The 17,288-nt window shown below is 37.0% G+C and overlaps 1 protein-coding gene across 3 annotated transcripts in view; it reads left to right on the forward strand.

The window, feature by feature from the left end:
* Window positions 1–17,288, forward strand: part of LRRC28 (leucine rich repeat containing 28) — a 179,319-nt gene that overhangs the window by 112,077 nt on the left and 49,954 nt on the right. For all 3 annotated transcript variants that reach the window (XM_024732061.1, XM_024732063.1, XM_024732062.1), the window contains exon 6: window positions 7,196–7,402. In XM_024732061.1, coding sequence (XP_024587829.1) covers window positions 7,196–7,402 — 207 coding nt within the window. The remainder of the gene's footprint in view (window positions 1–7,195; window positions 7,403–17,288) is intronic.

Here is a 17,288-nt window from a genome sequence, read left to right on the forward strand (position 1 = left end):
CCCCTCAGAACTGTTGTTGAGATTGAGGGTTACGGTGTGAGTAGGGTACCTCACGGCACACGGTGGATGCTCCCAGGAATGAATTTCCCAAGGAGAAGTGCTTTATTCCATTGAGGTGGAGAGTCTCCTTGTACTGGGGTTTGGGAGTATTTCCCAGCCCCCGTCTTTCTCCCCTCCCCCTACTTCACCACACCAGCTCAGGAGGGCTTTCCTCCTCTTCCTGGGTGAGGTAGGAAGAGTTCCTTGGTCCCAGTAGAGGATTTAGAACACAGAGCAATTCCCCAAGAAAACAAAAAAAAAATTAAACTGTTTATTAGTTCCAATAATTGTTATTAATTGCTTAGTATTTTCTACTAAGGAGCATGTCATATGTGAATAAAGAAAGTTTTACTTCTTTTCCAGTCTTGATATTTCTTGTTAGTTTATTTGTTTTGCCTTATTGCATTTGCTAGAAACTTGAGTAGAGAGAGTGCTTCTTCTTGCCATGTGTGTATTGTTCCCCTAAACATAATAAGTAATTATTCTCTTGCTGTTTTCAAGATTTTCTGGTCTTTCACAGTTTGATGTGTATAAGTGTGGATCTCTTTGTGTTTATCCTACTTAATATTTATGGAGTCTCTTGGATCTTTAGAGTAATATTTTTCATCAAAATTTGGAATTTATGGCCACTATTTTTTCTAATATTTTTTTCTTCTCCTTCATTCTCCTTTTCTTTTTATGGGAATCATGTCACACATATGTTTGTGCAGTTGGTTTTGTCCCACAGATCTCTAACCCTGTTCACTTTACTTCAGTCTTTTTGGCTGGTTTCTGTTTGGATAATTTTTGTTACCTGTTTATCACTGATTTCTTGTTTGCCTATTTGGACCTACTGTTGAGGCTCTCTAGTGAATTTTTCTTTTCAGTTGTACTTTTCAACTCCCAAATTTCTGTTTTCTTACCTCTCTTTATTGAGAATAAGTTTTCTGTTTTTTGAGTCATTGTCATCATAATTTCCATCAAGTCTTTAAACTTATTCTTTTACTTCTTTCAACATATTTATTATAGCTGCTTTTTATCATAGCTGCTGTCATTGTCTGCTAAATCCAACATCTGGGTCCACTTAGAATCAGTTTCTATTTACTCATTTTTTCCTGAATATGGGTTACCCTTTCCTGTTTTATTGTATGTCCTGTTTTATTGTATGTCTTATAATTTTTTTTAAACTATACATTTTAAATGATATATTTTAACAACTCTGGATCCTGATTATGTTTTCCTACCTAAAGATTGTTGCTATCTTATTTATTTATCTTAGTAATTTGCCTGGACTAAAACATGAAATTCATTTCCCCCACAGTGATTGATGTCTCTGTTTCATGTTTTTTTATTGTTGTTATTATTTTTGTTTTAATTTTTAAGCCTAGCTTTCTATGATTTGGCCCTGTGTCTGTATAACTTAGTGGTTGAACACCTTAAGCTAGTAAGGCTCCTATCCTCTGCCAGTGGATCTGTGTGTGGGTTCAGAAACACATTTAATGTTTAGGCAGTTCTCAAGTTTACCCCAGCTGTTATTTTCTGTTGGGCCCTCTCTTTTCTCCTCTGTGCATGTGTGCAAGTTCTGTGTAGTCCTGGGATATGTAAACAGCTGGAGCCCTCTGTGGTCTCCCTTGTGCTTGCTCACCACCTCCTGTCAGCCTGGGATATGTGGAGAGTCTGTCAAATACTTTCTGACTGCTTTATATCCCATTCTTCGTTGTTGCAGTTCTGGCTTATCTGCCCATTCCATTGCTTTCCCCAACCAGGAACCCCTCAGCCTCATAAAAATCATTGGTCTTTCATGTTTGCTTGTGACCAAGATTACTAATCATTACTGACAACAGTACTGGGTACGGGTTTTTCACCTTTTGTTCCAAATCGACTCCCTGACTTTTGTTGCAAGTCAGCTCACTCTGTCAGTGAAGCTGTTGGTTCTTTGCAGCCTGCCCTGCCGTATTAGAACTATTGTCCTCACCAAGCTGGATGGGGGAATAGGAGCCACCCCAAGGAAGCATGCCACAGATTTCTGTTCTTCTAATCCGAAGTGCAGCAGTTTTTCATGAGTAAGCTCTTTCCTATTTGTTGAAAAGCATAGGTCAATTTCCAGAGTACTGAAATGGTTGCTTTTGATAATTTTGTGTAATTTTTATAGTTGCTTTTTCAGCAGAGGATTTGGCATCCTTCTCAGTCCATCATATCAGAAATTAATTTATGTTTTATCTATCTATGTATTTATATTTTAAATGGATTCCTTTTAGATAGAATATACTAAGGTCTTGTTTTTAAGTCCAGTCTGGTCATCTCAGGCTATTTACTTTTAATGTTATTATTGATCTTGTTAGATTTAGGCCTGCCATTTTATTATTAGTTGTCTGTTTGTAACATCTGGTTTTCTTTCTTTGTTCCCTTTTCCCTGCCTTTTTTGGTATTATTTGAATGTATGTTTTGTATTCTGTTTTAATTCATTTATTGGCTTTTTGGGTTTATCTTTTTTTGAGTGTTTATCTTATTTTTAGTTATTGCTTTAGGGATTACCTTATACAAATCTTTCAAAATCTGCTTTGGAACTCCTTTTACATTACCCCACTGACCTTTGTGTTACACTTATAAGTAGTACGCCATATATTGAAATGCTTTCAGCAGTTATGCAAAACTTAACTTAAAAGGAGAAAAGTGATAGTTTGTTATATTTACCCAGATATAATAATTCTTAAATCTGAAGACATAATGTCTAAAACTTCAAAAATTTGGTGAAAGACATAAATTTACAAATTTAAAAAGGTCAGCAGACTCCAAATAGGATAAGTTCAAAGAAAGCCATTTACAGATACATTGTAATCAGTCTGCTAATGACTAAAAATAAAGAACAATTCTTGAGAACACCTAAAGAAATAATGATTCAAATAATTGTGGATTTCTTCTCAGACACCACGGTGACTGGAAGACAGTGGAACACCATCTAAAAGTACTGAAAGTAAAGAATGGTCAACCCTGAATTATGTACCTAATGAAAACAATTTCTAGGAATTACAATGATATAAAGACATTCCCAGGGAAACTAAGAGAATTTGTTGCCAGCATACCTACTCTAAAAGAAGTAAAACTTCTTCAGGCTGGTGGAAATGATATAAGCAGGGTACTTGGATCTTCAGGAATGAAGGAAGAGCAGCAGAGTATATAAGAGTATCCTGTTGTCCTGGCCTCAGTGTAGGTTCTGAACTTGACCAAATTTGCTAGATTTATGTTTGGCTGATAGTTTTCCAGTTTTTAACTTGAGCTCACACTTTGGGCTCTGTTTCTTTATTCCTGCATGATATCTTGCTATCCCAGGTTTATTTCCTGTCTCTTGTGTTTAAGTTAGAATCTTAGATAAAGTTTGTTTGACTCTGTTGTTTTCTAAAAATGTGCTTCCCATTAGCTGAGCTTAATAAGTATATATTTTAATTTTGTTAGAATAAAGATGCCATGTATAGTCTTATATTTGTGGCCTGTTTTAAAATGGTCATGAAAATTATGTTTATTTCACTCCACCTGAGAAGCTATTTAATTTTATTTCTCTCTCTTTCCCAAATACTTTCGTAGGATGACAAAATCGTTAATTTTCCAACTATATTATATATAGTATTTTACTCAGTATTGTAATTGGAGTAATATTATAATTAGCTCAGGTTTTTTCTAACAAATGGAAAGGCCTATATATTAAGCTACTTAGACAAAAATGTCCTTTTGTTACATTTGTTCATTTAATATATGCAGTCCTGCATGTTTAAGTCTTATTCATCACATATAGGAAATAAGAAATGTCAGCTCCTGTTTCCTCTTCCCATTCCTTAGTATTTTGACTTTTGATACTGACAGTATGTGTTCTTTTCTTTGTCAAAAGTGTTATTAATTTTAATATCTGAAAATGTATGTGTATCTGTTAAAGCAGCATGTGAATACTGATCTGTTAAAAGTAAATAATCAAATTTTACAAAATTTAAATTCATAATCACATATTGTTTCCCCATTTCACAGTACAATAAGGCAATGCTGAATCAAAATGGTGGACAGTTGCAAGCCTTAGTAGTTTTTTGTTTTTTTTGTTTTTTTTGTTTTTGCGGTACGCGGGCCTCTCACTGCTGTGGCCTCTCCCGTTGCGGAGCACAGGCTCCGGACGCACAGGCTCAGCGGCCATGGCTCACGGGCCCAGCCGCTCCGCGGCATGTGGGACCTTCCTGGACCGGGGCACGAACCCATGTCCCCTGCATCGGCAGGCAGACTCTCAACCACTGTGCCACCAGGGAAGCCTGCTTTAGTAGTTTTTGCAGCCATGTCAAAACACTGTTTTACACAGTTAATTATTTTTGAAATAATGATGAAAATAGTTTATTTTGCTTTACTCCCATGTGATTTTTGATGGATTTTTCAAATTCTTTTAAGTAGGTGGCTTATAGGTACTACAATTCAGAAGTATTGGTATAATTAAAATTTTTTTTCTACAGAAAGATTAAGCTTTTAGCATTGGCATCACCATACTTAGAGTATAATAGTCTAGAAACTTGAAAATTATCTTTGACTTTTTCCTGTTTCACCATTTTCCATTTCCAACCAAGCATACTCTCTGCTTTTCTTAAAATATCTCTGGAATTTACCTGTAAGCTCTATCACACTGCCTTCATTCTCATCAACTGTCTACTTGTTTTCTCTGCCTATAATCTCTTTCCATTTCATTGCTTTCTGCATATTTACCATTTTCATATTTCCAAAAGAGTCCTTTCATCCTTGAGAATCTTCAGGAAGTGTTATGTTCTCACTGTGATAAGTCCAAACTTCTCTACCCAGTATTCATTATCATCAATGTCTCCACCAAGCCCTCTGTACTGAACTTATTTTCTGCTTTTTTTCCCATTGGTATCTTTGGTACTTGTCAGGTCTCAAATAGTCCATTGTGCATGTTGTATTTATTTTTTCACTTGCATGCCTTTCCTCATGCTTTCAACCCCATCCCCATGCCTCGCTTGAAATGCTATATCCATTTTATTTTTGACCTATTTGAGTTCTCATTTCCTTCAATAAATTTTGCAAAAGCTTCTCCAACCCTTCATCTAACTCTTCTTTTCCTGAGCTCCTATCACACAATGTCTTTTATATGTAATGTGATTCTTAGTGGCAGAAACCTTGTCTCATTCTTCTCTCAGCACCTGGCTCTGTGGTGTATAAGCTGATTCGTTGCATTTCTGTCCCATTTCACTCCCCTAATAACTTTATAAAGTGAGGTCAGGAAGATTTCTTTTTCTTTTTATTCAGTTCTAAAACATGTTCTTCTGTCAACTCCCTCACCCCCCACATGCCCCATCAGAAGCAATCTGAAATAGATAGGCAGACAGACTTGGCTAGAGGAAATGCTGTGCTAATGGAGCCAAGAGTGAAATTGACCCCCATGTGCATCAGTTAGGTGAAAACAGAACAAAACTCCCATTGGGAGTCACAGACTGTTCATTGAATCCTATCTCCTGTCTTCAAATATGTATTTGTGTAGTATTGGGGAAATAAAATAAAGTGTGAACTTCCTAGCACAAATCCCTTCTATATATTAGTAAAATAACTAGAAATTAATGTATTTTTGCACTTGTATTACTTTTATAAAAAATAGTTATTAAAAACGCTCCTGTTAAGAGTAAGTGTATAACAAAGACCAGCAAACTTTTTTTTGTAAATGGTGAGATACTAAATGTTTTTAGGCTTTGCAGGCCACATATGGTCTCTGTCATATGTGTGTGTATATACATATATATACATTTTTTTTTCTTATCGTTGTTGTTGGGTTTTACCACACTTAAAAATAACCAGTCTTAGCTTGCGTGCAGTACAAAAGTGGGCCATGGGCCACATTTTGCCTGTGAGCCATAATTTGCCAAGCTGTCTGCCAATAAGAAAAGCTAATCTGTGTAACTGGACATCCAAGAGGCAGAAGATTTTCTCTCCAATAGAGAAGACATTGCTCATACTAATCCAAGTCCTGAACAAACTGGAATGTGCCCAGTGGGGTGCATTCAAGTTGGGAGGATCATGAGAAACCTTAACCTGAGAGGAGCAGCTTGTTGAACAGGGTCAGGTTGGAGAAGTGAGAGGTGGCATTACAGTGGTCTTCAATACGGAAGTTCCGTGATACGAGAGAAGCAGACTTGTCCTGCGCAGTGCTACCTGTAGAGCCTCGAGTGCAGTGTGCTGTCCTGGACAGAGTAATGTCCTTCCCCTAGAGACTGGTTAGCAGAACCTCCTCTGCTCTGAGTGCTTCCTGGTGGTTTTCCCTGAGAAGGACAGAATACCTTATAAAGAACTTCCCCCCTCTTTCAGAAGTGGTGATTTGGTGTATGCCATGTCTCACCATGGAATAGATTACAAATATATACAAATATGTTACAAATATAGACACCAATAATGAAGGAATATTGGAGTAAATGGAAGGATTTCATTCAGGTGGGATTAAAGTAAATCTTCATAGGATTTGGGGTTTTAAAAGAGGAACCACATGGCTAGACAATGTCTAAAAATATTACCTTACAATAATTTTATTATTATAATCTTAACTGTGGTGAAAATTTCAAAAGCCATTTTCATTCTTAGTCCAGAAATTTTCTACTTAGTTCACATGAACTAAGTAGAAAATTTCAAAATTTTGTGGTGAAAATTTCAAAAGCCATTTTCATTCTTAGTCCAGAAATTTTCTACTTAGTTCACATGAACAAGGTGCACTTACTGGGATACTATAATTTATGTTTTTAAGTCTCCTACTATCTACTTAGAGAGAAGGTAAAAACCACAAAAGTAGCAAGAACCAGTTACCATGAAGTGACTGTAATTGTTCTTCTTTCACATTTGCAACAACTTTTGATTCATCGGGAAGCAGAAGCCATAGTAACAGACTTTTGGCTCAGATTCATCACTTTGTGTTTCTCCTTTCTCCAATGCCAGCACTTTTCCCTTTTTAAAAAAATTCTGGCAGACTAATTTAAAGACACCTACTTAAGTTGGATTATTTGCGTACTGGACCTAAATCCTGCACTTCGGTATTAATGTCTATGGAAATATTTGCAGCTACTAATTTTATTTGGTTGAACTGTTACAGTGTTGATTCATTTTATTTAATTAATTCATTTAATCAGGATGCAATTTATCTTGATTTTGGTTGTAGAGGTTGGCGATTTGAAGGAGCTGCAGACACTAGACATTTCTACCAATCGTTTGCTAACTTTACCCGAGAGGCTTCACCTGTGCCTTTCTCTGCAGTACCTCACTGTGGACCGAAATCGTCTGTGGTGTGTGCCGCGCCATCTCTGCCAGCTGCCCAGCCTCAATGAGCTCTCCATGGCTGGAAATCGTCTTGCATTTTTGCCGCTTGGTAAGTAATCATGTTTATGTGGTAAAGCAAAACAGCTAAAGAACAAGATGGAAAGTCTTTGTTTCCTTAACTAGGAAGGATTAGTTAGTTTCCTTCATTCTGCTTATCTTGAAGATGCTTCTCTAAATCCATTTTTGCAGTGAACAAAGCATCATTCCCAGTTTAAAAAGTTTATTTCTGTTAGGGATTTCATATTTTACAAAACTTGTGCTAAAAGTTTGTTTAGAGACAAAATATATGAGATATGAGATGATTTACTCAGAGAAAGGAACTAAAATATATGTATATGTATTATATATGTATATTTTGTATATATAAAATTATAAAATTGACAAGAGGTATTGAGCAATATGAAAGAATAGCTACTGTATAAATATATCTGCTTACATGTTGACTTCTAGGTAAAAAAATTTTTATTGGGTATCCTAATGATTAGTATTGCCAGATAACCAGAATAGAAATTTTTAAAGACTTTTGAACTGCCTGCTGAGCTAGAAATGTCACCCTGGCTAATAAATAATATACTTTGCACTGTAGATCTCTGTAGCTGGCCCATTTTGATATATGTTAAAGAACATAGGCCTTTAATAAACAATATATTTATTTTTACAGAGAATTGAATTATTTTGTTAACTTGTAAGAAACAAAACTGCCATTTAAAAAAAATTAAAATTTGAAGGCCCACAGAACCCTAAACTGTTAGAATAAGCATCATATAATCTTATTCATAAAAGCATTTTTTATGAGTAATTTATCTCTGTGGGCAGTGAAGTGAATAATTTACTAGCCCCTAAAAGGAAATATTTTCTACCATAATACAGTGTATATATTATTTTCAGTTAAAAACCTCTTTAAGAAAACTTGAAAATCCTGGGAGACATGAACATCAATTTGAGTAATAATAAATAATTATCCAATTTAAGAAGATTACTTTTCTATAAATATAATTAAATTCTTTTTAGAAATTAAGAAAATAAAGTAAAACTATTTCAGAAGTAACCTACCTTTCTAAGAAATCAGAGGTTTTTTTCAAGTGAGAAAATTATTGAATATAAATTGATATTAGAAAATAAATATACCTGCTGCATAAACCACAGGTTGTAGAACAGTTATAGTAGACAAGCATCAAGTTACAAATCTAAAGATACAGGTTCTAGATTAGCTCCACCACTTTGTAGAGCATTACCTGGAGTAAATCACCAAAACCTCTCTGAGCTTCATTTTCCTTGTCTGTAAACCAGAAATAACAATGTTTATCCTGCTTACTTTAGAGTTATTTCCAAGTTGAATAAAATAGCTGTTTTTTATCCACTCCAGCTGTGGTTCCTCATCCCCCTAGTCAATTGCTACTCATTCCTACCTGCTGTTTCACCAGTGACACAGTCGAGCATGTGCTGTGGTGGCAGTGGTATTGGGAGAAGAGAGGGAAGCCATTCCAGTAGGTGGCTGACCACTGTTAACAGTTGGGGTGCCAAGGAGTGACATTGTGTGTCCTGCTGAGTGGTTACAGCAGCAGATGACCTGAGTGGCAGTGGCTAGTGCAAAGTGATAGAAATGGCTGTGGGGTAGAAGATAGAGTTCACTACACTTTGCCTGGCTGCTTTCTGCTTTCAGTTATGTACTGGGGCATCTTCTCTATGCACCATGGTGAATGCTGCTGTGGCTACAGAAGTGGGCATCCCTTCTTCAGCACTCAGTATTCAGTGGTAAGGACAGCCTAACAAGTTAGTTTCTATCTCCAGGTTTCTTGTCACCCACAAAGCCTTGCCTCTGTGATAGAGGAGGTTTTCCTTTGTGAACTTGTTAATATGTTATCAAAGAGAGGCAAGTGGGGGCTTCCCTGGTGGCGCAGTGGTTGAGAGACCGCCTGCCGATGCAGGGGACACGGGTTCATGCCCCGGTCCGGGAAGATCCGACATGCCGCAGAGTGGCTAGGCCCGTGAGCCATGGCCGCTGAGCCTGCGTGTCCGGAGCCTGTGCTCCGCAACGGGAGAGGCCACAACAGTGAGAGGCCCGCGTACCGCAAAAAAAAAAAAGAGAGAGGCAAGAGGGTCTTCACTGAGTTCTGAGGAGGGTACCTCGCAACATTAAAGGTCACCGTAACTCTCAAACCTGGGACCGTGTACAGCCCAAGATATGGAAGCAGCTTCCACACTCCCCTGGGTGCCATCTCAACTCACAGCCCTGACAGGACACAGGCCTGTGGGAAGGCTTTACTCTACTTTAGAAAGACATACAAGCAAGAGGATGGTGATGAAGATCATCCAGTGAGAAAGAAACAGGCTGCCTGAAGCAATGCTCTGCCCTGGTCTCAGAGAACAGCATGAGTAAAGGGCCAGGGGGCCAAGACAAGCACTGGTGGCCTTTCTATATTGTTGGGTTGGATGATCTTTGTAAAGAACTGGGTGGGACAACTAGAGAGCTACAGTATGAGGTTGCCCAAAGAGGGCTTCAGAAGAGCAGAGACAGCATAATCTATGAAGATGAGGAAATTGAAGCTGACAGAAATAACAATCTTCTCAGTCTCATTTTGGTTTTTGATTTTTGTTTTTGACACCATTGAAGGTGGATTTGGAAAGGGAATTCAATTAAGTCTTTAGGAAGAAAATAAGTCCATAGCTGTCCTTCCATGGAGTTTGTGTACTTGAAACCCTTCCTTGAACTCCTTTCTGATACAGCAAAGCCATCTAATGCTAAGAACTATGCGGGACAGAGTCAAATGAAGCAGGCAGCTGCTGGCACTGCCTTTCCTCAGAGAACTGAACTGTTCCTGGAAACTTAGCATATAGGGATGCCTCTTTACAGTAGTTAGGAGATAACGGTGTGTATACACATACACATAACTACAGTTTTCAAATAGAAGGCTCCTATGTTTAACCGTGATTCTAATGTAGAACTTGAGTGTTTATGAAATGGGTGCTTTAATATCGCTGCCTGTGATTGGAGGTAGGAGTCTTATTTTGGGGAGCTACTCGCTGAATTCAGTTTCTTGCCAAAGAACTTTGACTTAGGAGAAAAGCAGTTTTTTATGGGGCTTTTTAAAGGAATGTCAGATTACAGCCTCTTCAAAAGTGACTACAGAAGCTATAGTAAGGATGACTTAAATCACTTGTAATACTATCAAAATCATTAACACTCGTGGAGGGTGTTCTTTTTAAGAAGAAAAGTTGTATCAAGAAAGGAGGATGTTCCTGATATAACTATACCATGACAGCTGAATGACAGATTAGTCTACACACAGAAACTCTGTTCCCACTGCTGTCAGCGAGGAGGTGGGGAAATTAATAACTTGAGCCTCATGCTATGAGACTTAATAGAGGCCTTGAAACATGAATATTTGTTGTTGATTCAATATAGCTCTGTTGACTAAATAGCTCATAAAGATCTGACTCACCTCTGGGCTTCTGAAAATTTAGGAAAATACAAAGAAAAGGGTTTTTTCCTGTAAGGCTTTTTTACTAGGTTTACTGGTTTCTCTTGCATAATTAATAAACCATTATTCAGTAATGTTTACAACTTATTTAATGTTGAATAATAGATACAAGTACTGTGAGGTTGCCCATGTACAGACTGACTATGGAAGAGCATTTTTTAGTTAGCCCCCGGGAAGTGCTGTGTCAGCTAAACTCAATGTCAGGAACTTCTGTAGTTTAAGAAAACAAAAGTTGCACCCACGGTGGCAGGTGGAATTTTTGAGTGTTATTTTAGAAAACAGTGAAGAATTCTTAGCTAAGAACAAATGACATTGAGATTTACAGAGTATCCTGGTGTGTAAACTACCATGTAGTAAACCCCAAAGTTAGTGAGAAAACAGCTTCCTACCAGTGGATAATTATTTGTGTTTCTAAATCAGTCCCAGAGTTGTTCCTTGGACATTCTAGTAGTGAAGTATTTATTTTCTCAGGAGAAGTTATTCTGTGTGCCAAGGACGTGTGCTATGAGTGAAATGACAGCTCCTTTATTGCTGTGGGTTATACCCTAAAACTTTGATAGGGATGTAAAACTGGCCCTTTATCACATAACAGGAGATCACTCCAATTTTCTGTAGTAGCTGTAGTCATTTTTCCTTTGTAGGAGCTGGATACGTTGTGTAGGGGAAAAAAAAAGTTTATTCCAAGTATTGGTGCAGTTTTATTTTGAAAGTAGCTTGTAGGCATTTTCAAAACCCATGCTGAAATCTCTTCTTTTGTTGCAAATGGCATATAAAAGACACAAATTTTTAACTACACTTGTTTTTTCTATGACTTCTCATTCCTGCTTTCTTTGTATCTGCTTAGAAGGTCAGGAAAAGAATTGCTGTTTACTGTTTTTTAAGGAAATACTTAAGTCCACAAAGTGAAGCTATTAGAACTTCAACTCCAGGATGGAAACCAGATGGAAACCAATTAATAATTCCTTAATCTCAGACTTAGAGATGCATGTAAACTGTACTTTACTGAACCATGGAATGTATTTGATCTGCAGCTTGAAGAAGTACTGCCTTGAGGTCATTGTTTAATGGGAATAGTTTGCAAAGTTTGTAGCCTTAAATACGTTTCAGTGCTAAAATATTTCTTCTGGCTCAGGCCAGAAGTCCCAGAGGTTGGAATCAGTCTTATTTTTGAGTAGAAGGTATCTTGGCTTTCCAAGGAGGGACCCAAACATGCCATTAAAATCGTGTTCTGTAGAGACTGTTGGGCAGGTCTCTAATCAAAGGCATAATGAAAAAGGAGAAAAGAAAGGCTTGAAAACAAGGTCCAAAAACTAGTAGTGGGAAGAAATGAGAGAGAAGTATTCTGTTAACTAAAGTTTATATGACCCTATTTCAGGAGCAAAGTTGTAACTCTGCAATGTGTATTTGTTCAAGAAAATGGATGTGCAGTCCTCCTTTTTGAGCTCTATCTTTTTGCAAGTATTTATAAAAAAAATTTTTCATCCTAGTGCTGCTTACTCATCTGACTTTTTCCACTGTCTTAATGATCCCCTCTGCTTTATTTTTTTATCATATCAGGCCTTTACTCTTACCTTAAGGTTTTCTTAGAGCATTAACAGGATTATTTAATATGGCTGACAGGATTATTTAACATGGCTTCTACAGTGTGGGCAGACATTGACTTTACTATGCTAATATATGAAGAGAAAAGTTCACCTAGAGTAGGTGAACTTTAAAGGGACAAATGTATATTTTTCTTAAAGTTTTGGAATAGGATTTTGGAGTAGGCAGTGATTAATATGAAAAAAATGAACCCTGTTTTCCTCGGATATCAATTTAAAAAAAGAATTGCTGCTTATTCTTAAAAAGGTACAGATGTGAAACAAAAATAAGTAGTGTGAGGACTAGATTGATGAGCAGAATCTTTGCCAGCGAAGTTTTTGTTAATTTGGTTTTCTAAATAGTGGCAAGAATGTACGGTACAAGCAAAGTCTGGAAGATGTTGTCAGTTGACTTTAAAGCACGAATCTGGAGTTTCTGTCAGTCTTAGTTGTCAGCCAAGTTCTTAAATTTGGGGAGAGGGAGGACAGGTCCCAGTCCAGCTGAGCAAGAGCTCAAGGTAAGATGCAGAGTGAAGATGTTTTGCTCTCCGCGCTGGCTGCCCTGACCTAGAAGATGTGTTGCTGTAATGCCCAAGCCTGTGCAGGACAGTCAGCGTGAAGGCTCCTTCTCTAGGGTCTTCCCTGAAGGAATTCTTGGTATTTCTTGCAACTGCTGCCCTAAATCTGTAAGTCAGACCTACCCCATCTTTTAACAGAAGCCAAGGGATATTTTGTTCATCATTTATCTCCTTGTCATTTTCTCCTGACGTCACACCTGGATGCTTGGGCATGCCCGTCCTCAGGTGCCCACTGCACCCATGCCGCCTGCTAAGGTAGTGTCACTTCCTACATTATGTGGGAGTGCCCTGCTTATATGCAAATGATCTGTTAAGGGAGGCTGCCTAACTAACATCATGGTGAAGCAGGCAGGCATGCTTTTAAATTCCAGCTCTACCATTTAATAGCTGTATGATCTTGAGCTTAGAAAAGCTATTTAATTTGTCTAAGTCTCAGTAATGGGGTAATATTAATACCTACTTCTTAGCACTTTTGTGAGAACTAAATAAGATTTAAAACACTTCTATCACTCATAAATACTACATAAGCACACAATCAATATAAACTTTTATTGTTTGACTGGACTGTAAGAAAGGGTTGAGACAGCTTATGTCTTATACCCTAAGCATCTAGCACAGTATCTTGCCCATTGCTTATAATAATTTCTTTATTACTTGACTGTGCAACACAGGTAGAGATGCTAATGCTTGAATATTTAAACCAACTGCAGAGGAAGCCTTCAGTCATTCAAATTCATTAAAATCAATTTATTTTAATTTAACAGTTGATGATCTACTGTGTGTAAAATATCTTATTAAATTCACTGTGAAATCTTATTTGGTAAAAGTTGAATATATCAGGGACACGCAAGAGGGAAGAGACATGGGGACATATGTATATGTATAACTGATTCACTTTGTTATAAACCAGAAACTAACACACCATTGTAAAGCAATTATACTCCAATAAAGATATTAAAACAAAAAGTTGAATAGATCGGAAAGAATATGATTATGTAAAAGATTTAATGGAGTGTGTGTGTGTGTGTGTGTGTGTGTGTGTGTGTGTGTATTTAGAGAAACTAGCACTTTAAAAAATTCATTATTCTGAATAAGTAGTCAAAAAGTTCTTTGTCAAATGCATCATGTAGCTAATTTAATTAGTTTTAAAGATAATTTTAGAATACACTGTAAATTACTCTGAATTCATTGTGAAGAAACCCAGTTTTTATGGTAATTAAAAATGTAATTGTGACTAATAATCTGTCTGATTTATTGAACCACAATAATTGGAATTACATTGATAGAGCATTCCAAACAACCTGTTTTGATCTATTGCTTTCATGTGTGGTTTCTATTACCCCATCATTTTGTCGAAGAGAATACACCATTCACCTTTTGATAAAATAAATGAGTTTCATGCTGGTTAGTGTGCAGTAAACAGATCCTATTTGGTCTGGCACATGCTGTCATTCTATGCTTGCTTTTACAGTTACAGTTAAAAGAGCAACAGCCGCAACACACAGGAGGTTTTTGTTCCATCTTCTGCCATGTGGACTGCATATGCCGGGGCCTTGAAGTTTAAGGAGAGAGAGAGAATTGGAGTTTATGCAGGACTATTAGCTTTTGCTAATTTTTAAGTAACAATACTTTGATCTATGAGTCTGGAAGAAAAAAAAGAGAAACATTTTAGACACAGTACACCACTTTAAAAAGCCACATGAAAAAGTTCTTTGTTGCTTTAGCATCTTTGCAGATGGACAACTTCCTTGCTTTACATAGTTCACATACTGAGCAATTTTTGCACAGGAACTTAAAAAAATATTACTGCATGATATATTTATTGAAAACTATTGGTCCACTGAAATTAAGAGAAGGAAGAAACAAACCAGCTTATTAGCTAGTAGATTAACGGTCTCTTCCAAAGTTAATTATTGAGTGAGGATTTTCTTTTTTAAGAATAGAAGAAATAGCTCAAAGCTTTTTCGTGCAGAAAATACTTATATTTCAGCCTCATTATGATTAAAAATGCCATTCCTTTGTGCTTGGGGTTTTGCCAGCTGACGACTTTTTGGCAAGAGCACACTCTCACAGCCGTGCCTGTGTAGCCTGTGACCTTGCTGGGTGTTTAGTTGTCTTAGCCTTGCCAGCAGGCTGTGCTGTGTCAGCTAAAGCAAGGGTTGCCTGGTTCTCTTTAGAATCCTACACTCTGTTTTGTGATCTTCACTTTATATTCAGGAGAGAGAGATAAAAGACTAAGATGTATTGAGTACCACTCTTATGCAAGGGACCAAGCTTGACATTATATACATTGCTGAATCTTTATAACAAGCTCATGACATAGGTATTATTATCTTCATTTCACAGAGGAGTAACAGGCTTGGAGCATTTGAATTGGAAAGCCAGGTTTCAGAGGTCTGACTCCAAAGCCCACTACATCTTGTAATTTCAGTACTGCTTTTTCTTACTCTATTTGAGATTGTGTTATTTGCAAAGTTTAAATGTTTGTATTAAATACTCATGTCTGTGTGATAATATACTGGCTAATGTATAATAGATTTGAACACAGCTGATTTGTGTTTTCTTTCAGCTTCAGTAGAAAGTAGTTCATTCCATTATGGGCATGTATAAAAAATTATATTCCCCACACAAATTGGTCAGGAGGTATAAACAGAAATCTTTGGAATATTGAAAACCTGAGATAAGGTCTAAACCAAATAGCATTTTAAAATCATCAACTCTTCATTTTTTTCCTGTAAAACTAGGATAGGAAAGAGGACTAAACCATATAAGAAGTAGCAAGAGCCAAATTTTATTTAACTTTGTGTTATGATCTTTGCATGTAGCCTCATTTAATTTGGACAAGCTCTTTTGTGTATATTAGAGGAGAGAGGTGTTTCCTCTGTCATGTCCCATTTTGTGTCCTTGGCTCAGGGAGATGAATTACTGTCTCTAGAGGCGGTTGCCTCCAACTCTTTTCTGTGCAGTTAAAGTACAGAAAAGAGTACCTTTTGCTGCATGCCAAAGAGAATTCTCTCTTAATTGGCCTTCTACTGTAGGCCACACTTCCAAATGTGTCACTAATAATGAGAATAATAATAACTGCCATATACTGGAGAAGGCTGTATGCCAAGAATTCTGCTTGATAATTTATGAACTTTGTTAGTAGTTTTCACTAAAATTAAGGGACAGCATTATTTTTCTCTTTATACAGATGAGGAAACTAAGGACACACATTTAGTAAATAGAATAATGAAGATTCAGACCCAAGTTCTCTGACTCTGAGAGTGTGTTCCTGCTCCATTAATTAGTATCCTATACTCCTTACCACTGCATAAACTCAAGTAAAGAATCTTTCCCTGAAACCCCTGCAGGCTCTGACAGTCATATCTGAGACCAGAGCTCATTTATATTTTATCAGTGTAGTTTCAATTTTTTAAAAATTCCCAACTTTTCTATATGCCTTTAAAGTCTGCAGACTTCTATATGTGATGAAAGGATTTGTATACAGTCAGAGGAGTAGTGAAAAAATATAAAATAGGAATTTTTAATGTAATTTTGAGGGTTCTTTCATTGCAAGTAGATTCTGATATTTCTATGTATATTTTTTCCATCTATGTTTTATAAATTTGTAGCCTTTTATACCAGTAGATAAGTTTATACATGTTTACTAAAGTAGCAATACATATTATTGTGGTAATTATGTATTCTTATGCTTAAAAAAACATACTGTATAGTGATTTAAATTTTGCAGATTTCTTTCACATTCGGTTTTAACAACTTGGTAAAGTTGAGGGGTTAGGCACTATTATGCCATTTTAACATATGTGCAAACTGAGGCTCTGATCACATGGCTAATAAGTGAAAGAACAGACACATAAGATATGAACAGACAATTCACAAAAAAGAAACTATGTAAAAATGGCCCTCAGACACATTGAAAAATGTTCACACTGATAATTAGAGAAATACAAATTCAGAATGACAGAAATTTTTAAATAAGACAACATGTTTTAAAACTTGGTGAGGGGCTTCCCTGGTGGCGCAGTGGTTGGGAATCTGCCTGCCAATGCAGGGGATGCGGGTTCGAGCCCTGGTCTGGGAAGATCCCACATGCCGCGGAGCAACTGGGCCCGTGAGCCACAATTACTGAGCCTGCGCGTCTGGAGCCTGTGCTCCGCAACAAGAGAGGCTGCGATAGTGAGAGGTCCGCGCACCGCGATGAAGAGTGGCCCCCACTTGCCACAACTAGAGAAAGCCCTCGCACAGAAACAAAGACCCAACACAGCCATAAATAAATTAATTAATTTAAAAAA

This window comes from Neophocaena asiaeorientalis, unplaced genomic scaffold (assembly GCF_003031525.2).
Source record: "Neophocaena asiaeorientalis asiaeorientalis breed wild unplaced genomic scaffold, Neophocaena_asiaeorientalis_V1.1 scaffold362, whole genome shotgun sequence".
NCBI lineage: Eukaryota > Metazoa > Chordata > Mammalia > Artiodactyla > Phocoenidae > Neophocaena > Neophocaena asiaeorientalis.